Raw genomic sequence first — 25,099 nt, forward strand, 5'->3', positions numbered from 1 at the left:
CTGATGTAAAAGGCGTGCGACGGAAGCGGCGCGTTCTCTCGGCGGGAATATCATGGCGCCCGGCGTGCAAACGGGGAGCGGCAGCAGCTCTGAGCCGGTTTCGCCGGAAGGCCTTCGAAGCTGGATCCGGGGCGCCTACCGCTTCGCCACGGACCGCAACGATTTCCGAAGGTACCTGGCTGAGTGTCAGGGCCTCTGGTCGGGGGGAGGTTCAGTAGAAGGGCCAGAAAGGCGCCTCTTCTTTTTCTATCCGCCTCCTCCTCCTCCCTTTTCTCCTTCATCTCTCCTCCCATCCTTCTCCCCCTTCTGTCCTCTTCCATCTTCTCTCCTTCAGCCATCTGCTCTGCTCCTCTTTCTGTTTTCCTTCCGTGTGTTGTCGAAGGCTTTCATGGCCGAAATCACTGAGTTGCTGTGAGTTTTCCCAGCTGTATGGCCATGCTCCAGAAGCATTCTCTCCTGACGTTTCGCCTGCATCTTTGGCAGGCATCCTCAGAGGTTGTGGGGTATGTTGGAGACTATGCAAGTGGGGTTTATATATCTGTGGAAAGTTCAGGGCGGGAGAAAGAACTCTTGTCTGCCTGAGGCAAGTGTGAATGTTTCAGTTGGCATTAGCATTAATGATTAGCATTAAATAACCTTTCAGCTTCAAGGTCTGGCTGCTTCCTGCCTGGAGGAATTCTCTGTTGGGAGGGTGTTAGCTGTCCCTGATTGATTCATGTCTGGAATTCCTATGTTATAATATAATAATAACTTTATTCTTATGAGAGGAACAGTGAACCAAAGTGCCTCCAACTTGTCTGCTTTAAAGAGTGTCTGCTTCAACTTGTGTTAAGATGCAGCCTGCCTTCCCCAAAGGACCGGGCTGTGGCGCAGGCTGGAAAGCAAGCCAGCTGCAACATATCAATAAATCACTCTTGACCAAGAGGTCATGAGTTCAAGGCCAGCCTGCGTCTTGTCTCTGTTCTGTGTCATGGCATTGAATGTTATGTGTGCCATGTGATCCGCCCTGAGTCCCCTTCGGGGTGAGAAGGGTGGAATATAAATGCTGTAAGTAAGTAAATAAATAAATAAATAGTTCTGAGAAACTTTGCAGTGAGCTGCTTGCTAAACTTTGTAACGCTTAGAGAGAAAAGAGGAACTTTAAGTGATAAACAAGTTGGATATATAAGGCCCCAGCACAAAGGCTGGGTGCGGCAGCTTGGTATCTGCATTAATTATATTTATGCTGTCTGTCCACCTATTCTACTGCAGTAAGAATAAACCTGTGTTTTGCTCTAACTATTCGAACTCTGAGTGGTGATCCCACATAGCGGCCTGGCAATATCCCGAAGGTAAAGACAGGGATGAAATTCCTGTAACACTTATATCCCACCCCATCTCCCCAAAGGGACTTGAGGTGGCTCACATGGGGAACAAGCCCAGCAATATACAATAGAATACAGCCAGATAAATACCTTAAAACAAGACATAAAGTCATGTTTTCTGAGTGGTTTTCTTTATTTACTGTCCTGCCTATTTACTCACCTGCCTCAAGCAGACAAGAGTTCTTTCTCCCACCCGGAACATTCCACAAATATATAAACCCCACTTGCCTAGTTTCCAACAGACCTCACAATCTCTGAGGATGCCTGCCATAGATGCGGCCGAAACGTCAGAAAAGAATTATTCTGGAACATGATCATACAGCCCGGAAAACTCACAGCAACCCAGTGTTTTCCTTTCCCTTCATCTGTTCTCCTTCCCATTGTGAGGGGCAGTGTTTTGAAGGAATATGTTCTTCCTTTTACCTAGATACATACCCCTTACTCAAAAACTTGTTTTTCTTTAAAGTTGTTCATAGAACACACTAGCTTGATAATTAACTAAGACCATGTTCTGTCTGACATTTGCTCTTCTTATCACAAGATAAGGTTATGCAAACAGCAATGATGATTTGACCTGGATAGTGCTGATGTGGAATGAACTACAGACATTTCACCTGATGTGATAATTAATGATTTAGCCTTACAATTCACATTTGGGGGGGGGGGATATCCCATTTTGATTAATACACTAATTAATATGGTATTATACAAATCTAAAGTACAGCTATAACTGAAATTCTGTTTTACAATTCTGGTTGCATCTCAAAAAAAATATGGAGCTCTGCAGAAACAGGCAGCAAAAATGATCAGGGAACAAAAAACCCTTTATTTGGGGAAAGTTCCAATATTTCACGAGTTTTTTTCCACTTAAATTTCTTAAGAGAGGACATGTGGATATAAAAAATCCACCTGTCCCTTTGAGAAATGTCTGGATGTTCCATGAAGTTGAATAGTGGGAGATGTAGAATAGACAACATAATTATGTGATAAATTATAGAATTTATGTCCTCAGATCCACAATTTGGACACCTTTATAAGAGGAAAAATTCATGGGAGTTAATTGTATCTGTACCTAAGCACTCCAGATCCTCGCTGAATTTGGAAGCTAAGCAGAGTTAGCTCTGGTTAGTTCTTATATGAGAGACCACCAAGGAATACCGGATGCTGTAGGCTGTATTTCAGAAGAAGGAACTGGCAAAACCTGAGTATTCCTTGATTTAGAATGTAATGAATGGTTCAATGTTGAGCCGAATGTGATAAATATGTGTTTGAGCTGAAATGCTGAAGAAACAAAGAAGAAGGCTACATATATACATACAAGAAAAAGACTATTGCATATGGAGAACCACAATGCATGATGGCATGGAGACTTGGCAATCAAAGCGAGAAATAGTTGATCCATGAAATTAACTTTTTCACCTGATGAATTGGAGACAGCAAGAATACCTCCCTACTGGTATGAAACAGGGAGTACCAGCACCTGGAAAATTGAATAGGAAACCGGGGGTGCTTTGAATGCGATTTCCTGCTTCTTAGCAGGGGGTTGGACTGGATGGCCCATGTGGTCTCTTCCAACTCTACTATTCTATGATTCTATGATCTTGACTAGTACAATAAGGCTACCAAGAACTCAAAGGAATGTAGAAAACAACTGACATAAACCACGGATTGAGATACACCTGAAAATGATATTGGGGGGGGGGGGGGGTGTCAGATACTTGAGTGTGCTGGAGACAGCTCTGCATCTGTCACCATTGCTTCTACAGAGGAATTGCTCAACTCTTCAGGAAGGGTCGTTGTGAGTATGAGGATGGATGAATGAGAGAATGAATGCAACCTTGGTATCAAATTGTTGTATGATTTTAAATGCGTAATAAAAGTGACATGCAAGGTGTTTAAACCCAGATCTGGTATCTTTGGATATTATTTCAAACCTAGAGTCTTAAGTTGCATATTATTCAGATTCCTTTCTTCTCTGGATAAGAACGAACTGCTTTTGCTTATACTAACAAGGTTAAAGAACACCACAAAATGGGGTATGAGAGTTACATTATGGGAAAGGGGAGAAGGCGAGGAATTGCAAAGCCTTCACAGCCTGGCAAGGAAAGTGCCTGTACAGAAAGGGGCAATCAGTGACCCATCTTAAAGACAACAGTATAGGTTAAGGCACCCCTGGCTAGAGTGGAACAAGGAACAATAATGGACTAATTTATTATGGAACTCGAATTAGTTTGATTGGCCACTCTTACCCAGAGCAGAACAGAGTGCAACAAATGAAATATAACTGATGGATGAATCACTGGCTAAGAAAAAGTCTTATAAAAAGGGAAGCTCTGCATTTTGAAGGTGAGCCAAGGCTTAGCACTGTAATGTCTGGTCACCCGCAAGGCACCCTTTTTTCCTGAGCTTGAACAATTCTGAGAAGAGGTATGGATGGGAAGAATGACTGCAAGAGCAAATGAAATCTGTGTTTTTTGTATAAGCATGGGAGCACCAGGGGGAAAGGGGGGGGGGGTGTCTTCATGAGTATATGAAGCAAAAAAAAAAAAAAGAGAGAGAGAATAAATAAGAACAGTCACTTCTTGGTGTGCTAGAATACATTTGTATACTAGAAATGTTTTAGGGTCTGAAGCTATTATTGTGTCCTTTATTATATGCATACTTGGCATTAATGATTTTAGACAGGAAATCTTCAATTGAACTATTTGTAACCAACTATATCAGTCATAATCATTAAATCCAGTTTATATTTTTTGCAGGAACCTCATTGTTAATTTGGGACTCTTTGCAGTTGGAGTTTGGGTAGCGAGAAATTTAACAGATATTGATTTGATGGCACCGCAGCCGGTAGCATAGCAGAGATGGTAAGTAGCAAAGACTTGGGCAGGTGGCCGGGGAGGGGTGGGGCATAGATATATCCTGAATATGTCCCTTCTCAATCAGATTAATAGTTAATTGAAAATATGAATAAATATGATGGTGCTTTTTAAAAAAAGAATCCTTGAACTCAACCTTTTTACTGATCTAGGCTGTTAGATTATGATCTTCTGGGGGGAATCCATATCATGGTTTTTTCTCTGAAACAGAGTCAGTTATGTTTAGCAAAAGCCCTTTATTTGCATGTGTGATCCTGAATAGAATTAACTGTGGATTTATGCTTCTTGCTTGAGAATAAACCTAGAGAAAAACATTTGTTCCCAACCTAAAACTTGTCAAGCAACAGAGGGAAGTGTGACCTGGCCTTGGGCTTCCCTTAAATTATATCTTAGGTTAATTTATATTTCATCAACCCTATGGCAGACATGCTTGTGTAGTTTGCATGTTTAATTTATTTTGAGTCTACCTGAAGGAAAGTACATGAAACATAATACAGTAGAGTCTCACTTATCCAAGCCTCTGGATAATCCAAGCCATTTTTGTAGTCAATGTTTTCAATACATCATGATATTTCGGTGCTAAATTTGTAAATACAGTAATTACTACATAGCATTACTGCGTATTGAACTACTTTTTCTGTCAAATATGTTGTATAACATGATGTTTGGGTGCTTAATTTGTAAAATCATAACCTAATTTGATGTTTAATAGGCTTTTCCTTAATCCCTCCTTATTATCCAAGATATTCGCTTATCCAAGCTTCTGCCGGCCCATTTAGCTTGGATAAGTGAGACTCTACTGTATTTATGAATATTTAACATCTGCCAGAAAATGTTAAAAAAGAGCTGAGCAGACTTGTATGCATGGGGGGTTACAAATTTATGGGAAGGCTATATGTTACTTTAATTGTATAGCAGCATAATCATTTGTATTATTTGATTACAGATCTCTGAAGTAGAACTCGCTGAAGTCAGAACAGAACATCTTGCTATATGAAAAAATGAGTTGCAATTGAAACGACATTTTGCATAGATGTTACTTTCCAAACTGCTTCTGTTCCAAGTATTAGAGGCTTCGGTAGGTCTGCAAACTCAATTATGAAGTAATAGTGACAACACTGAAGCAATGTTTTATGTGTACATTTCATTATGTTCATTTCCCTGGTTTGGGAGCAAAGAGTTTGGCGTCTAAGTAAAATTGTAGTCCTTAAAGCTCTGCTCTTTTTTGTGCTAGTCAGCTATTCAAAAGCTATTCAAAATGTAAGATAAAATTATTTTGTAGAATGAATTGCTTTCTGAGTTTAACAGCTTCTACATTGCAAAATAAAGACATGTCAGTGCATTGGACTTTTTCTTTTTAATAGGAAATTTCAGCTTACAAAAACAAGGTAAAAAGTAGATTTACAAAAAATCATAAAAACATGATTCATAATTCACACTTAAACGTAGTAACAAGCCTCAGTCCTTTGTTTAAGCAGGACATATTAACTATTCAAAGGAAAAATACATTTTAGAAGGCCTAGGTGAGCCTTAATTATGGGCAGTTTTCAGTCAGCACAATGGCTGTATGGTGTTGTGAATTATGATTTCATTTTGTATGTGGAAAGGAAACCATTTGATGTTGCATAGCATTTTGGTGTCCTGGACTGCAATTTAATGCCTCTGAAGTTAATTGAAAAGTACAATTTTAACAAAGTAAAGACCAAGGTGTTGTGCACCGTAAAGAATTTTATTACCACTTCAGTGTCTGCTTTAAAGTTTCCTTCAATAATGGAAGGAAACTTCCATCAAAGCCATCTATTCTTATATTGGAATGAAAAGTATCTTGATTGGAAGTGTAAATAAAATTGAACTAAAACTGCTGCTGCCATTAACATTGAATCAAAACTTTGGAGCCAAGGGTCTAGGAAATGTCGCATTTAAGAAAAGAAAGAACGAATGTAACATTTTGCAGTAAGAGCATAATGTTGTTCATAACTTTGACAACCCACAGCTTCCTATCAGGGTATAACAGAGCTGTTGGTAACCATTACATCCACATTATAATGTAAAAGATAAATTGCTGCAATCTAAAAACATTTGTGCATTGTATTGATCTTCTGACTGCTATCACTAATTGGCATCTTGCAAACCACTTTCAGCAGGAACAGTATTCACTCTGAGTGGAAGGAATCAACTTAACTGACAACACAAATAGTAACCAGAAGTATAATTTCAGAAAGATTTGCTTTCAAATTCCTGCTTTAAAAACCCCTAGCAGCCATAAATATGCATTTACAGACTTAGCCAGAAAACAGTTCTAACAGTTCCAAAATATATTTGGAGTGATTTAGCATTAGGAAAAAAAATATATGTAAGAATTTAATCAGTAGAAATAGTTCTTAATGATACTACACATTATGGATGGCCAAATTACATAATTGTTCTTATTTACGAGGTGTAGAACAGCTAGTAATACCTGGATATTAAAAAGTCATGTTTATATTCACTTTTAGTTATGTAGCTTTTCTATAGCTCTTCCTCATTGGCTTGGATGGGCCTTCAATGAATACATTTGGACTGAATGGAATTAGAAAGAGAAGCTGCAAGACACACTATTTTATTTAGCACCAGTAGGTTGCAACTCTGGCAATTAAAACACTGAAGAGAATAGCAAATGTTTATTGAACTTGGATGGTAAAATGAGGACAGCCTTCTGTAGAGAGGGAGTGGAGACAAAACTGGGGGGATTAATTCAGAAAATAGCTCCCTCAACTTTGTGTTTTTGTACCTTGCTAAACCTGACTTAGTCTCCAGTTTTTCAATTGACGCAAGTTTGAAAGTGCACAGTTCTCAAGAAAGCAGACTTTTCTCTCCTGCTACTCAAGTTCCACAGTATATATTGCAGTATTCTGCTGAATCCTTAATGGTATATTTAGCTCTTGCTTTTTACAGGTTCTTTTGGAGAATATAGTGCATTATGTACTAGAAATAGTCTTATCAATTTTGAGCCTACACAGACATGCCATGATTCCAACCCCCCGCCCCCGCACACACACATTGAAACAATGTCATAGTAACCATGTTGCATTCTATTTGGACTGCTCCATTTAAAAATAAGAAATAGCTCTAGAAATTCAAATATATACTAAATTTGGTATCAAGGAAGAATTCAGTAGACTGAGTCTATTAATCATCCTTGTATACAGATATTTAACTTTTGCTACCATTTACTATGGAACAGTACTGAATCTGCTTGAAGAAAGGATTGAACAAATGTCCTCCCAACAGGAAATAGTAGGAAGCAGAACGTTTGTAGAAGGGAACAGTTCCCCTGCCATAATGTAACTTTATGCACTATTAAAAAAAAGAAAAGCTGACATTGAATAAGTTATAAGATTTCTAATATTCTGAGTAGAGCCAAACTGCTGACAACAACAGCATGTTATTTCTTGACTCACTGTATAATTGCTCTCTTAAAAAAGCCATGGAGGAGTGTTTTGGTTGTTCCATTTTCTTATACTGGCTGGGACCAAACTAAAAAAAAAAAAAAAAGCACCACATCTCACGTAGCTGTTTTTATTTAAAACAAACAAATAACCTTTAGATTGCAAGTCTGAAATCTGAGGATTTTTTTAAACCCTCACAATTATTCAAGTAGCAGTGAGGCTGAATAGGACATACAGATCTAACGCTATATGGATTCAGGAACAAAAACTGACTCTGGGGGACTAAAATGTTCAGCCCTGATGCATAAGAGTCAAGACACTATTCCAAACTGCTTTATCAATAGGTTTATCTAGGCATTCTTTCCACATTATTGTTAAAAGAACTTTATTTTAAAGACAAAAAAAACTAATTTGAAAAAAAAATATTGACAAAGATTTAACACAAAAACCAAAATTATACTCTACTTTTAAGAAAATCATTTCCATTATTAGGAATACAGTCTTTAGACAAGTACAGTAAAATACATCAATTTGCTGGTAGGAACCTTTTTCCCCATTCACATACAAATATGAAATGTAAAAAAAAACCAAAAACACAATGCTACTCAAGTATTGTAAAGACACAGATTTGGGAGTGGGTGGAACTTCAAACTTGTGTCCCATGCAAAATGTAATTAGATACAAGGCACCAATTTTATCTTTAAAAAAAACTGCTCACAAAGCTTTATCAGTAGGCAAAACTAATCCCACCCCCAAACTTCATCCCAGTTCATTAAAAAAAATTGTCAGCAATACTGTTGGAACATTGTTGCAGTTTGTGTTCAGGACAATTAACTGACATTCAACACTCGCACATTTTCTCTCAGGCATAAATGGCACACAAAACAATGTTACAATCAGAAACAGGCTGCCTTTCCACCAAAGATAACTTCTCTTATACGGAAAAGTCTCCTTTTGAGTCCATAGGACACATTTAACACCGATTTTAAATACATTTTAATTTGTAGGTGTGTTATGCTTTCCCTGAAGTGAATGAAAACATTTATAGTTCAAAAAGTAACAAAAGGGTGCATCTGCACAGTTCAACTTTGCAGTACAATTGAGAGTTGCCTGCTGCAATAGTCTTAATTTGTATTCTTGGTTGGCAAAGTTAGCAATATTTACCGAATGTCTGCAGGAAGCCTCTGAAATAAAAGAACATTGTAATATTTTCTTTTACACACAAGGTAATGCTGGGTGCAATTCTATAGTTAAGACGCTGTGCTTGTAAGTACAAATAAATATCATTTTACCTGTGTCTTTGTTTTGACCAAGAGATGAAAGTTCTGAGAATTTTTTCTTGGCTTTAAAAGACTAGTGGTTCAGAAAGTCATGGCAGAGCTGTTCCTTACACTTAGCATAGGAATGCTGCTATAAATGGAAAACTCATGGCTTTCACACACACACACACACACACACACACACACCTCGATTAAGCTATCTGTGATGGAAGTTATGTTTTGCCATGGCTGGGAACAAAGAAGTTTACAATGTCACAACTTGAATTCATTACTCTAAATGTAATCGGAAGATGACAGTTTGGCCAAGTCGCACTGTTTTTGTCTAGGAAAATATGCAGTTCAGCCTTCAACAAGAGGGGATAGGAAATAAGAGAGGTCTGATAAAGAGCACTGGGCATTATAAGTCAACACTATGGAGTTTTCATAGGTGGCTGCTTGTTTTACAGATCTTTGAGAACTTGACATCAAGTTCACAAGTGAGCGATTTAACAAGATTTCAAAGACTTGATATTCTAAATGGCTCCATCCAGCTTTATTTTTAGCTGGTTTTAGTTACACAGAATGAGCTTTTCTTTTGTTTTCCTAAAAATAGCTAATTTTTAAATGCAGTCAAAGTATCCCTGATTATACACTTGCAAGCATGTGAGGGCTTTTGAGTGAAGTGACACATTGGTCATTAATATATGTTTTCAAGATCTGGACTGACATGCCAGCCTTCCTTTAACACATACGCAACAACCAAGTGGAATGTGGTAGGAAAATTAGTCTAGGAAGACACGTTATCTGATCTGTTACTCTGAGAGACTTCCATTGTAATGGGAAGTTATGGAACTTGTCAAGAAACATTTATTACTATTTTTTCTGCCAATCAGGACACTTTAAAACAGTGTACACAGCATAGCAAGAGCACTGCTTGCAGAAGACAGGTATAAAAGAAACAGCATAAAATGCTATACGCTATCGCTTCCAAATAAAAGCTAATTATTACAGAAACCTCACAGTGTTGAAAACAGCAAGCTCAGTTCAAAGGATAGTTCCTTCCCTATTGAGATAATTGCACATTTTTTCACATGGCACTCCATTATGCACACAAGTGGCTGCTATTCTCCTAAGTTGCTTGGGAAATGTAAAGCATTAAAATTTAAAGCATACAAATACACCCCCTCCCTTTTATGCTCTCTTCTATATATCTAATACAGGCCACACCTATTCCTGCAATACTTGTCAAAAGATGAGTATGAATGGTAGGTGTGCACTATTTAAATGAACCTCTGTAGTTGTGTTTGTTACATGAAATATGTAGCCCTCTGTATCTGTACCCTGATTTTCCTGTACTAGCTATAACTGCCACGAGAAGGCATTTGTCACCAAAATTTTCTAGCTACCACACTGTGGTCTGAGGCTGGCTGCCAAACAACCAGTTTTCTTGATCTGTTTGCAGCCTTTGAATACTTGAGGCAGCAAGTTCTGAACTGTGGGCTTGAGTGGGAGTAAAGAAGCAAAAAAGGGGAAGAAGAGAAAACAGAAGGAGGAGTATGCTTGAGTGGCAGGCATTGAGAGTCTAACTTAGGATAGCCACACCCAACACTATCTTTCTTGAGCTTCTTAGGAGAAAGAAATCAGAGTGATGGTGAGGATAAATTGGCCCTGCCATCTGCTCACATGCCTCTTACCCTTGAGCAGTGGGTCCCCTGATGTTTTAGCCTTCAATTCCCAGAAATCCTAACAGCTGGTAAACTGGCTGGGATTTCTGGGAGTTGTAGGCCACAACACCTGGGGACCCACAGGTTGAGAACCACTGCCCTAGATCATCTCAAGGGAAGTGGCCGTCAAAGAGGCTACCCGACCTCTTCTTTAAAAATAATGCAATGTGTAGACAGTAATGCTTGTTGGTGTTGATCACATGTAAAACTCTCAGATGTTGATTTCTGTATATCAGGCTCCTATTGATGAAAGGCTGAGTTTCCCCTTCCAGTTGACAGGTTTACCAGTGAAGAATAGGTTTTCACTTTAGTATGCATTGCAATGCTGCACCTCGATTTATATAGATTCTACTTGTTCTATTGAATCAATGTTTTGCAATGTCTATCAGACAGTGGAATCTGAATTTACTAAGATCTTTCTCATGGAGAGTCTTCTGGAATATCAGTTATATTGATATATTATACTCAATACTTGTAAGTGACATCTGTACTGTGCTAATCCTTACCAATTTAAACAATAGACCAAACTAGTGGAATCACTGTTTGATACAGTCTAAGATTGCAAACCCTATGCAATCTTTTCTCCATTTTATAAGTTTTTTTGGGAGAAAAGAGCTGGAAGAGACAAGCCCTTATGCTTTTGTTGCTTTCATTCTTTTGTCATTCAGTTTTATCAGAAATCCTGCACATGTCAGATCTCTGACCATCTTTCAAGGTCCAGTAATTCAAATTTGCCAGGAAAGCAGATTTCTAGCACACCAATTATTCTCCTCCCATAACATTTTTCAATTAATACCGAGAACGAAACCCATTGCATTATAGCTTATGTTTTTGACAGAGGTGGAAACTGCTATCTTTATATATTTAAAAAAGGCTGTGCTATCTCTGAAAGTGTTTCTTGAAGTACCTATATTTTGCCTGACCAAAGAAATCAGTGTGAGGTGAACACTGATATCTGTTCATCACAACTGCACAATTAGATCTGCCATCTTTCATACACTCACATCCAACAAGTTGACCTATTTCTTAAAAACAATTAGGACCATTTCCCTATACGGCATTGCCCTCAGACTAATTTAAAAAAACCTACATTACATGTGCTTTATCTTCAATTCAGTGAACAATGTGGGATATCTAGCCTATATTTCCTAATTCAAAAGCACCAAGTTGTTCAACCACACAAAGATCTATATTTTCCAAGTCTATCCTTTTTGTCAAGTTGCAACAGTGTCATGATAAAAGGTCAGCAACAGCTCTAACTAAAATAACCATAGATGGCGTATTATATTGAGAGTCATGTTGAAGTGACCATGCACAGGAGACCCAAGGCATGTGACAAGGATGGCTCAGAGCACCACAACTTGAGTGTAGGCTGATATGGGTGAACTAAATTTCTAAAGCTCCATGAACTGGGGATGTGGGAAGGAAAGATGATTAGGTAGAAACAATCTTCTTACAATATAACTGAATACTCACTGCCTTGAAAACACCAAGAAGGGATAATTCACTGGAAGAATGGTAATAAAGTTCAGGATTTTGTTAGCAGGAATGGTTCCCTCTTTATCTGTGTGATAATGAGTACACCCTCTGGACATTCTTTGCATATAAAAATTATTATGCACATAGGAGAGGAGTTGATATGTTTTGACAGCAGCAGATGAAAAACAAAATGAGCCACGGATACAGGAAACCAAATTATCCATTGCAAAACTGAGTAGAGTCACATACTAATCGGTGCAGTTATCATCACGTGACAGCTAATACACAATGAAAGCCTTGAAAGTCATCAAGGCATCCCATAATGTTTGCAATCATTACATAGGGAAGTGGAGAATGTGGCTCCCATTGAAATATTTCTTTGATGAGCAGATACTGGAACATATAAAGGAAAAGAAAAATATTTTGCCATTTTAAACACACTTAAATTGGAGCTCGTGATACATTCTTCCGATTTCTATGTAATTTCAGCTTCAATAGACTGAAGTTGATAGATCACAGAGGTAAGAGGACATGCCTGCTACACAACATAACAAACCAGAGCTGATAAGCACATTTTGCTGGTGAGAATATTTTAACTTGGGCTTCAGCACAGTACACCACCATCCACCCACATTATGTTGGGTTAGGAAGATGGATGCTGTATAATAATTGTGACAGATATTTACACCAATTGGTGCAAGAACCATTTAGTATACCAAGGCAGCATAGATTAAATGAGATTTCACTGTACCTATTCATCCCTTTTTTGAAGGAATTTTTATATATGTGGTCAAAGTGATGGCTTTGTATCCTGGTTGTACACATAAGTCTGAATGCACCTATTTTTCCACGCCACATTAGATTTCTCTTGGAAATAAGATAAATGATCCTAGACACTGGAGGCTGTTACTCTTTGTTTTGCTTAGAAGAGGGACGGGTTTACAAATACATTTGTCTTTAAAAAAAATAGATGTTCTGCTACAATCTCATAGAATAGAGTTCCACACAGTAGGAGGCCCACTTTTTCAGACTGTGGATCCAAATAATTCCTGCAGCAGTATTTTGTTCCTGCCAAGATGAATGAACTCCAAAGGCTTTTTTAAAAAGATGAGCCAGCTGATTGAGATATTAATGCTTCCTCTCATGGGAGTGTCAATCTTCTGTCTTTATCATTGTGTTTGGACAGCACCTGAGCTTGAAGTTGTGTTTCTGAGATACTTGCTTTGCCCTGCACGGTTCTTTGAGTATAAAAAAGAATGTAGGCCTGGGTTTTGCATACCTCCTCCACACTACATACATTCAGTTTGGAGTCATTGCAGTGGACCCAAAACCCTAAAAAGATGAAAGAAGACAAAGTATATTAATGCAAATAACCAATCTGAAAACATAATTATCTGGGTTCATCCCCAAAGGGGGGAAAAGCCTATATCTGTACTAATTCTAAATAAGGGATGGGAGGGGAAGGGACAAAAGAAAGAGGAATTTATATTACCTGAAGAGCAGCGCTATTCGTTGAAAAGCAAACCACTTTGAAAACATAAGAGACTCTCAAAATCAGATTATGGTTCTGATGCTCAAAGAAAACAAATAAATGATTGCAACAGGTAGCCACAACTCTAAAAGGAGAGCACTCTGGATCTTAGCTTGCCAATTTTTTGAATCATGTTCAAGAAAAGATAACTCTAATTCTGACTTCCTCAAATCCCTGGGAATACATCATACTAACATAAACAAAATAAAAGGTGCTCTAAATATTGAGTGGGTAAGAAGTAGTCTCTAGTCATAGTGGATTTCATATCAGAATAGTACTCTTCTACAGCTTGAGTACAGACACCACTTAATTGGGAAAAAAACAATTTCATTCAGTATGATGTTAAGTTGAAGAAAAAGAGCCTGGCTAATTGAAAATGAAGACACAATAGAGGTCAGTTTTGAAGCACTACAATAAAGGGGAAGGAAGGCAGGAAAAGCAGTTTCTGGCCCCTTGTAAATACACTATTATTGACACACCATTACAAAAAACACAAAGATTTTTTTAAAGTGGTAAATTTACAAAATGAAATAAATCAAAAACTTCCCCTTGTAACAAGGCACACGCACCTCCCTCCGTGTTGTAGCAATAAGCCGTGTAATGTCCTGAGCCAAACCCTTTCCCATGATGCATCACCACAGCCGAGAGGTCATAGACAAAGGTCTCTTTGTCAAGAGAGGAGAGAGTGTCCCTGCAGCAGTAAGGTTCCATGTTTAATACCTGGTCAAAGAGGACATGGACCCCAATCTTCTCACGGTGATTACGTCCAGACCACCTATAATCCAAAGATATGCAATCAAAAGGTCTTCAACTAATTGTACAATAAAGCTATTATAATACTTGAAATAGTCTTGATATCCTGGGTACCACCTGTTGTGGCTTCAAACTGCTGCAGTAGTTTCCACAGATATAAATCTATTGGATTGAATCCACAAGTGGTTGAATGACAGAGTCAATTCCTCCCATATTTGTAATCCGGAATTACACCAACTGGCTTTAATGCCATGAATTTTTATATTCATATGCATCCATTCATCCAATGTACTCCAGGATCATGACTACTTGAGAGAATTCTAGCTTACAATAGCTTGAATCAGTTAACGGTATCTGAAGAAAAATCAGTAAGTTTTCCAAATATAGTGCCGGGGGGGGGGGGGGGGGGGGGGAGAGGAATGTGTATTCAAAGACACATATACACATTATGAAAGTATTAGAGTGGACAATATTTTATAAAAAATTGTTCAACAACAAATACACAAGTCTTCTACTATGTGCATCAGATTTTTATTTTATTTTTTACAAATAGTGGCTTTGTTTGTGCCTTGCATGTGTCCTGAAAGAATTAAAGGAAAGGCATTATTCTACATCTCTTCAAAAGTGAAAGGATATATTTGAGTGCCACTTTATGAAATGGTTCAACAATAAAATAATGATCCACACAATTGTTTCAAATATACAAATGACCCTTGTTTCCACCAGATCCAATTCACCTGAATCGTTTAAGGTGCAGTCGGAGGACCTGAGGTAGTCTGTAGATCATTAACTGCTTTTTAGCTTCGCTTAGTATGAGAGGTTTGGGAGAAGACTTCCGTCGTTTGCCTACATAACATTTAAGAAAGGGCAAGTTAAAAGAGAGGACAAGTAACAGGTTTCTGTCCTTCAAAGGGAAAATACTGCATATACGAAGTCTTTTTACTGTTGCAACAGCCATTATCTATACAAAAACAGTTGAAATACAAGTGCTATAATAATTCCTGATTAAACCTCCATGAGCAACTGTTAGTGTGCAGTCAGAATAATATGATGTTGCAAGGAAATTTGCAATGTGTTATATTTCTTTTTGCCAATAATTCTTTCAGATCTGATTTTCCCTAAGGTTATATGTTTTGTAGGCACATACTTTTTTCTTTTTGTTTAGAAAAAAAATATTCCAGAAAGCAAATATATAAAAATGACTCAAAGAGTCTTTCTGACTGATCAGAAGGATAAAAATGATTTAATTGAATGAATTTCCCTGCTGCTTATTTTGAAATTATTTGCAGCATTCCTATCCATCTTTACTTAGATGCAAGTCCCACCAAGCTCAATGGGACAGACCAGTATCACAGAGCCAAGAGACTAATGTATCATCTCAGAAATAAATCTGATAAAATCTAATCTCATCGGGATGGGGGTGAGGCTTAATGAAATCCTAAGAGGAAGAGCAATAAAGGTAGTCCGGGAAACAAACCTTTTAATGTAAGCTGCTATTCACACACAGAGACTACCAAAACAATTCCCAAAAAACATTAAAGACTAATTTTTAGAGGGAGATTAAAGGTTGGTAACATCAACATTAACATTTCATATCAATTCAAAACTCTTAAAACACACACATACATATGGTTTTTGAATATGTTTAGTATAGGTAACAGCCTCAATAGTAAAAAGGCTTTGGGGGAAAATAGTAAAGGAAAAACCAAAACCTCTCTCACTAAATAAGTTCAAAATCTTCATCAGTGCTGCATTTACTTTTTACTAGTTTTTTTAATGTAATAGTTATTGCATCCTCTTTCCACAGCAGTTCTTATTACTAATCCATTAGTAACAATACTGAAAATGAAAGATAAGGTAGATGCCTAGACAGAATGTCTCTTACCCTGAGATCAGAGAGAACAAAGGACAGAACCAAAAAGTGGAGTGACTTTCCCTTGTTCTGTGACTCAGTTTACCCAAGTTGGCTCTATGAGAACCAAAAGTGGTGGACTTCTGATGTAGGAATGGAGACACAGGAATCTATAAGTTTCCATGAGGAGCTAAAACTGTAAAATGTAGGACAAGTTTAATACAGAAAAATGGTGGCCACTACTTGAATTTGAATGTGAATAGTCATTTAGAAATATATTATTCTTTGCCTTGAGAGTTCCAAAGAAAAATAATACATAGTAACATAAATTTTGCTGAGTGTTTGAATGTTACAGTGAAAGGCATGGGGCTATTGGAAATGGAGACTGTCTTCTTTAAATCTTCTGAATGCTCTTTTGGTTTCTATCATTGTTTGGAAAGTAACCATCTCAATTTCAAGAGAGGAGGAAACATTTTATTCCTCTGATTTATATCCTGTTATGTTCTCAAAACTGGGATAATACAAATCACATGCAACTGCAATTGTTCCAAAGTAGACATTCCTGAACACAGTCACCTTACTCAAATATAGGAGACAAAGTGGAAAGGGTATATATATGTAGCAGATTAATTTGATGCAAATGACAAATATTGAAATACACTGCAGAAATTGTATGGTGCTATTTTTCTTATTCTTAAATTTTAAAAAGAAGGCACAGATGCAAAACTGTCTACATCTAAACAGCATACACATATTCAAGTTAAACATGTCTAAAGAAGGCAGAAACTAACATCATTCCCACAGACCCATTATTGCTTTCTCCTGGTGTATCTTTTGTTTTTCAGAACACAAAAAGTTCACTTTCTTCCATTAAAGAGAAGACAGTTCCTGTCAAAAAGTCTTGTTATTCATGTGTCATTAACCCACCTAGTTATAATGACTTATCTGTCTCAACAATCTGGCAGAAAAATTACACATTTCCCCTTGCTTGGGGGAAGGAGAATATACAGAAAAACGGCTGCATTTATTTTTAGCACCAGAAAAGAATCTGTGTAAAGGAGTCAAAGAGGTTGATGACATTCTAATTGGAAGTTAAATCTTTTGTAGCAGGGTTGTGCAACTGTGGCCCACCAGTGTTTTGTTATTTACTGCAACTCCCATAATGCTCATCATTTCCTATGATGACTATGGCTAGTCGGAGTAAGAGGCCAAAGGGGGGTCACAGTTTCCCACCTTTGCTTTCAAGTCTATGGTGTTCAATATCCCCGCTGGAACATATAATAATTCTTTCTGAACTGCTCAATAAAGGTTTAAAACCCATGAAAGGAGTATCTACTTGGATACACAGGCATGCAGGCACATCTCTTATGTGATACAATGGAAAGTTAGATGTGCAAGTCACAGAGCAGTTCTTTACTTACTGTTGCACTGGTCACATGCATAAATTCTCCCTTCCAAAGCTTCTGTTTCTGTGAATTTGGCCAGCATTTCAGTAAGCATACACTCTGTTTGATTAACAGGCACAATCCCTTTGTTGATGGAGTGATAGCGTTCAGGGAATTCCAGGGAAAGATCCCAGAAGGGTTCCACAGTATTGGATTTATAGTTACATGTTATACAGGTAACCTAACAGAAAAACATATATTAAGACATTTCTGTGCACTTCGCAGCATATAAATATTTTCATTACAAGGGCAGTATCAACCAAGATAGTATGGCATGTTTCTGCTCTGACCCAAATCTGTAACCATCTGTAAGATGGAGACTGTGCTTTGAAAAATATGCATCTTCAGAAGAATTTCCTCTGTATAATGCACAAAATATAAAGATTTAGTCCAACTGAAATCTATGGCTATTATGCATTCAGGTCTGCAAAAAAATGACATCATTAATTGATCTGAATTACTCGTTCAGATGAAAAAAGTTTAGCAGTGACACAGTTATACAACTCTAATTCATTAAGAATCTTGCCTGGATAATTTACTGAGATATCGATAACTTAATTTTAAAGGTAAAATTACTATATAAGGGCAAAATTCAGTTCTTCAGATTATTTGTACGTTCAAAACCATGTTACATTGTGTCGTTTCAGTAATGTTGTTCTGTAGGAAACGTCTTGTCACTTGTTTCACAAATAATAGCAGTTGTACCTTATTTCATTTGCCCGATCAAACATATGAAAGTAAGAAGCACATTGCAACAGCTCATAAACCATTCAAAAACTATGGACTGGCATTACATGTGCAAATCTCAGTTATATGAGTGAATCTCAAGTTTGACATTTACAACATATTTTGAGTTCTATCTCGACTTCTAGTGCTAGAGAACCTATAATTTGATGATCTGGAGGCAATAATATGAACCAGAAAGTCAGGAAATGAAACCAAGCTCATGAATGTAGGGTGGAGCATGAAAGCTGTGGTAAGACATTACACAAGAATTTGCCTGAAATATTACACAGCTGCAAGATTCTGAAGTAAGGAAAATACTATTATGATACTTTGCTTAAAGTGGGGGGAGAGGAGAATAGACACATAGTTTTTTACGTAGAACTCCTCAGCAACAAAAAGTAATCTCTGCCACATTCTGCCAGGAGATACCTTTGAATTAATATTAAAACTCATATAAGAGACAAGAACAAATACACGGAAAAGAGGAAAGAAGAAGAACATTATTGGACATAAAATGTCTTGCCAAAAAAGAAGTTTTATATCTGAATGACAACTACATATTCCCACCCATGTCCAGAATATTCAATACAAAAACAAATGCTTAATCATACTGCTAGCAGCAGAATTTCCCAGTCCTTGAACACAACTACTACATATTATTTTGTCTTGAGAGAAAAGGGCAGGTAGGAAAAGAGTATGATACACCTCTCTCTCTCTCTTTTTTTTGCTAGCCTCAATGCATACCTGCTCCAGAAAAATAAAATAAAAAATGGGGGGGGGGGGGGGGGAAAGCATGCAACTATGTTTGTTCTTTGCAGTCTCAGTGGAAACATATATTGTACTGAAAATGCCAGCTTTTCTTTAAAAGAGAAGAACTTTAACAAATTTCCCTTTTGTAAAATATACACTAGAATATTGAATTGTTCAAAAGTATCATACAGAAAACCTCCAGCTTTAGCAAAAGCAATAATGTGTAAATGCCTACCTGACTGAGTAGCTGCCCATGAAAAATGGTGTTCACCACTTTCAGGACTTGCTTGGTGAGCTTCCTCTGTGAAAAGGGGATTAGGATCCTTCGTTTTGTTCCTTCAGATTCCAGCTCCTGCTGCACCTTGTCCAACAATTCACAGAGAAATTCCTGAGCATCTTGCTGGTCATAACCTCGAAACGCTGGAATCAGACTCCATACAGAGTGTAGCATAGCAAAAGGAGACACTGAAGCCCACTTCCCAGACCACATAACTCTGAAAAGTGTGTGAAGTTCATGACAGAGAGAGATGTGCTTTGAACTTGGCTCCTTGGGCTGTGTTAGTTCTAAACTTTTGCTTATTGAGGACCCGCCATTCAAGCCAGCAGGCAGGCTCTGCCTGCCATATGAACCCAATTGATCATTCCTCCCTGACTCGGTAGGACCAAGCCCACTGACCAGCTTTCCAGACATTCTAGACTTTCCATTCACGGTCTTAGCTAAGAGTTCTTCAGTTTCACAGAGATCCAGCGTCAAAAAACATTCTCTAAACTTCTGGAGGTGACTTAATACTTGAAGGATAGAATTCATGTAGCAGGTATTTCCAAGATTCTTTAGTCCAGTCACACCAGGAGTCATGAGAGGCTTCCGACGAATGGAATAAAACTGTTTGAATCTGCTACTTTGCACTCGTCTTGAGGTAGGGGAACTTGCTTCCATGTCTCTGAACTTTCGAGGAATCAGATTCTCTCTGCGAATATGTGACAAAAGCCTGGCACTTTTTCTTGGAGGGGTGCTCGCCAGTTCCTCCAATAATCTCCGTTTCATCTCTTGACGCCGCTGCCTGGCCATTTCTTTTTTAATCTCTAGTTCTTCCATTTGTCTCTTTTGTTCTAGCTTTTGTTGGCCTCTAGAACTCTTATCAAACCAGGTCCTCAGTGCTTTTGCTAGCAATGATTGCCGTCTGTACCAAAGGGCTGTAAGCATCTGAGGCCGTCCCTGAGGGGCCCTCTGATGGTTGCAAACATCCTCCCCCAAAGCCATTGACCGCAGCGTCCTCCCACTTCTAGCAGATGGGTCATGCTTCTGACTTTTAATTGCCGATAGAGAACTTCTTAGTAATTTCAAGTCACCCTCGGGATTATCATTCAATACATAGTCTTCACAAAGGTAACAGAAGACATAGAAATCATTTACTTCCATTGCCAAAGGATGCCTGGTTTCTTCAAAGTGTTTAAGTGCATGGTCTTCAATATATCTTCCACAGGCCACATGGGAGCATTTCAGGCAAGCCCAAATGGATTCTGTGGTGTTGCAGTCCATGCAGTGCCACTTCTGGGGGTTCAGAATAGAGTGGTCTTGGGCAAGTCGTAGCCGCCCAACATGTTTGCATCTATCCATGTCTTACATAAAGCTCCAATGATTTAACCTTAAAAAACAGACAGGAAAGAACTCAAACACCGGATGCATTCAAAAATACAGTCATATAGATAGTTTACAAAAACAAAACATACATACCCTAGTTTTCTACAAAGCCGTTTACAGCATAGTGTAATGCATTAGATAAAAAAGCAGCAGGAGGAGGAACTGGATCAGATGAAATTTTCACTAATTATTTGGTCAGTGCAGGTTTAGTTTCAATAGGAAGGGGTGATGGTGGGTAGACGGAAGGAAGGAAGGAATTAAAATAATTTGAGGTGTCATGATTTTATCTGGCTAGTAGGGGAAAAACCAATGAAATAGAGATTTTTATTTTTACTTGATTGATCAATCCACCCACCCATCAATCAATCAATCAATAAAATGAGTTTGGCTCCTTTCCACCTTTTAAAATTATCCCATCTTGAAAACTTCTACCACAGTTGCTTCAAGTTATATGAAAGTTCTCAAACTCAAAGTTACATCTTATCTATTGACTGATCCTGAATGAAGTAGTATGTTGCAAATAATGATACAAATAGAGATATTTCTTAATGCTAAATTATGCCTGAAGTGTACACAATATATTTTGGTCTCAGCTTTCCCTATATTGTATATTAATGACAAAATTTTGAGTTGTTTTAATTGTTGTTGTAGCCCTTGGACATTAAGGGTAGATTACAAACTTAGGAGAAGTAATCAATAGCTTTCAGTTTATATTAGTTACCCTAGGTGCCTCTGTCCCCATTTCTCTCTGCATATTTCCCACAACAATTTTTAGATGCAAAGATAGTATTTTAGCCCACCAAACTCTATGTGGTCAGACCTTTTAGGGTACAGATGGGCAGCTGTAGTGGATTCAAGATTTTTCTTTTTGAAAGCCAGGGAGTAGATAAAGGGACTGCCATAAATGGCTCCAAAGTCCACTTCTATTTGTGAAAAAATTGGCTTGGCATTCCTATTTTTAAAATTATAAACAGTGAAACTAAATTGAGAAATATATTCAAAAGATTAGTTACCATTCCTGCTGGCTCACAGAAGAGGCAAACTAACCTTTTTTTCCCTCAGAGAAGGGTAGTCCTGGAATTCTGGGTGAGTCTAGAGCCACAATTTGGCCGTGGGACTGTACTATGCCAACCCCACTCTAGCCCCTTCTGTTTTTTCCTCTCAAGAATCTTACATATGAAAAAATCATGAAGTTAAGATTATAGCATCTATTAATCTTTTCCATGAAAAAACTGTAAAGTATTTTCTGCCCAGAAAGAGGAGACTCAAAATTACATAAGGAAGATGAGTAATTTCTCATCACACTAGAGCATGGATCAACTTTAAATCCAGTTTCTGCCTCCTGCAGAATTCTGGAGCTTGTAGTTTAGGGAGGGGCCTTTAAACTGATCAGCCAGGCAAGTTCTGGGCCTCACTAAACTACAAACCCCAGAATTCTGCAGGAGGCAGAAACCGGATTTAAAGTGGATCCGATGGGCATCGGCAGCCCTACCTATCACTAGTTGTGGCCAAGCCCACTTCTGGCATACTTGCCCAGGCGCACTGTCTAGACCAGGATGGTGAAAACATTGCCTATCCCACATACATTAACTCAACAAACAGACAGAATATTTGTTGTTCAAAAATAATTCTGAAAAGGGGAGGGGGGAGAAAAATCTCCAGATATAGAAAAAGAAAGTTTAAAATAAGGAAAAATACTTACCGATTCATATTGAAATACTCTCGCAACTCAATGACCCCAGGCTGGAACATCTCCATTTCAATCAACAGAAGCTTCAGATGTTTGGAATTTAATCTTAACTTATGTCTTCATCAGAAAAAGGCAATGCAATAAGAAAACCCTGAAAAAAATAGGCCTGTAAAATATATGTAAACAAAGTACAATCTACATAGTTTTAGAACCTAAATAATTCATCTACTGAAAGAACTATTGTAGAAAATGTTTTAATAGATGAAAACTAGATAGAAGTCATAATAACATACCACTGATGAAGAAATGTTAAATGGAAAAGACACTCTTGATTTTCTTTTGTTCCAGAACTTTACAGAACAGTCTGCTAATCATACTTCTAATGAACTACCTATCATACTGCAAAGCAAAACCTAGACACCCCCCCCTCCTGCTCCAAGTGCAAATGTTGAATTGCTTTGCATTGGGATGGTAAGAAGAAATAGCTTTTTGTGAAAGAATTCTACCATAGCTTTGCTTCCTATAGGATTTTAGAACATGTCTGTGCATGAATGCAAATACAACAATAACATACCACAGAAATTAAGTGAATATGTAAATGGCCACATTTATGAAGGTAAATTTTCAAGGAATGGTGTGTCTGAATGCAATAAAATATTTATAGTAAAAACACCAGTACATGATATAGTTCCATAATCACTGTGAAATACATATTGTTACAGATGTGCTTGATGCTACTTACTAATGAAAAGAATCCCTGCAAACCAAAAATATCTGTGAATACTTAGTAAATTATGCCTCACATTGTTGTATGCTCACGGCTAAGGCAGGCTCTCCTTTCCTGTAGGATCCTTTTGTCCTGGAAGCAATCCAAGTTATCCTCTGACATTTAAACCCATAGGGGATCTTTCTATTTGCATGTCTTTGGCCTCCCACTAAGCAGATTTCAATAGCTATGACATCACTAAGATGGGGTTGGCCAGGGGTGCCTGTCCTGAGAACTTTCCATGAATTTTAGCAAAGAACAAAGTAGTCACATGGGATCTTGGAGGGAGGGGGAAGTAATAGGGAAACAATAACAAACTCCCCAGAAAGATTATCTGGGGGGAGGGAAAATGCTTTGTTCTTTCATGACCACTTCTACAACAAGTATCTGGGCCACATATGAGGCATGAATTATATATGTGCTAAAAACTTATTGTGAACTAGAAATATAACAAGAAACTGAAACACAACCCAGAAAACCGATATCTTATTATCCCCCCTACTGAAGTAAAAGCTTAATGCAGTACAAATAATCTCACGTTTTATGTCTCCTTTCAGTCATCCTTCCTCTCACAAAAATTCTTCCCTTGCTTTCCTCTAGTCATTGTTAAAATGCCTCCATATATTGTTAAAATTTAGAGTACAAGACCTTCAGAACCAGGGTCTGTCTTTTTTGCATATTTTGCTATATTCAGTATACTATACATTGATGATGCTAAAGAATCCTAGTGACCACAGTTGACCTAGCCTGTCTGTTAAGTAAAAAAAAATAATCAAACAATATTTTTAGATTGTCAAAATAAAGTTTGCTTCTAAAATAAAAAATAGGCATCAGAGGGTGATTGTAAATGAAATTCTAGACATCAGTGATCAGGTGAGCATGAATCACATACTTTTATATGGAACCTTTTCTTTCAAATATCTTTTTAAAAGGTTCAGATGTGTAAATTGGTTGCAGCAATGGTAAAAAATCACCAGAGTGCAGCACTGAGCATGTCTGAGCATCACCAACTACATCAAACCATTTGCCTGTGCATTTACTATCAACGTATGTGTTTTAAAGAATATTCATACAGACCAGCAAAAAATTAGGAGAAATTGTCATATTCATGTGCTATTTAATTAGATAATTATGGTTCCAAAAATGCATTCTAAAGCAATGGAAGTTGCAAATCATACAAAAATAGTCAAACTAGTCAAGTCTAGACATATGTAAATAGTTAAACAAAGATTACATATGGTGCATACTACAGGAACAGTATATGAAATCATTCATGAGTTAGAGAAAGTAAAGAGAAAACAGTTCCTTTCCCTGCCTCTCACCATGTTGTACTTTATCTATAGGATTTAACATCACTAGATATCCAGACTGGATTTATACTCTGATCTTACACCAAAGAGCTCAGAGTAGATCTTTTTACACCTTCCTCCAGCCACTCTGTTCTGTAGATATCAATCACTGAGATAATGTGATTTCCCTAAGGCTATCCTGGAAGCTTTATAGCTGAGAAGAGATCTTAACATTGGTTTTACAGTTCAAACCTAACATTCCAAATATTATATCATATCAGTTCATATTACAGTAACAGTTATTATAGTTGCTACAGTTTAAACTGGTGTTGGAATTCCTATTATCTGGAGAATGGTTACGTAGAAATATTGTTTGTGCAAATCTGCTTAGATGATCCCAGACATGATTTTTATCCAGAATCCTCATCACTCAATTTGATCTGTTCTAATGCCTGAAACCAAATCAAACACACAAGGATGGAATTAGCACAGGCTTAAATATGGTGATCCATTTGTGGAGAGATA

General features: G+C 37.6%; 2 protein-coding genes across 6 annotated transcripts in view; one reads left to right on the plus strand and one right to left on the minus strand.

Annotated features, from left to right (window-relative positions):
- Window positions 1-11: 11 nt before the first annotated feature.
- Window positions 12-5,582, plus strand: tomm6 (translocase of outer mitochondrial membrane 6). Its single transcript, XM_003220379.4, has 3 exons — window positions 12-171; window positions 4,124-4,228; window positions 5,187-5,582. The coding sequence occupies exons 1-2, from the start codon at window positions 53-55 to the stop codon at window positions 4,218-4,220; spliced, it is 216 nt and encodes a 71-aa protein (XP_003220427.1). The 5' UTR covers window positions 12-52; the 3' UTR covers window positions 4,221-4,228; window positions 5,187-5,582.
- usp49 (ubiquitin specific peptidase 49) overlaps window positions 5,579-25,099 on the minus strand; it is a 50,789-nt gene continuing 31,268 nt past the window's right edge. For 4 of the 5 annotated variants that reach the window (XM_062978491.1, XM_062978492.1, XM_062978493.1 and 1 more), the window contains exons 2-7: window positions 22,532-22,670; window positions 19,423-20,833; window positions 17,688-17,892; window positions 15,152-15,260; window positions 14,231-14,436; window positions 5,579-13,462 (exon numbers count right to left, since the gene is read on the minus strand). In XM_062978491.1, the coding sequence (XP_062834561.1) occupies window positions 13,272-13,462; window positions 14,231-14,436; window positions 15,152-15,260; window positions 17,688-17,892; window positions 19,423-20,805 (2,094 nt within the window). In that variant the 5' untranslated portion in view covers window positions 20,806-20,833; window positions 22,532-22,670 and the 3' untranslated portion in view covers window positions 5,579-13,271. The remainder of the gene's footprint in view (window positions 13,463-14,230; window positions 14,437-15,151; window positions 15,261-17,687; window positions 17,893-19,422; window positions 20,834-22,531; window positions 22,671-25,099) is intronic. The other variant, XM_062978495.1, reaches the window with a different exon arrangement.

Source organism: Anolis carolinensis, chromosome 4, assembly GCF_035594765.1.
Source record: "Anolis carolinensis isolate JA03-04 chromosome 4, rAnoCar3.1.pri, whole genome shotgun sequence".
NCBI classification, from domain to species: Eukaryota; Metazoa; Chordata; class Lepidosauria; order Squamata; family Dactyloidae; genus Anolis; species Anolis carolinensis.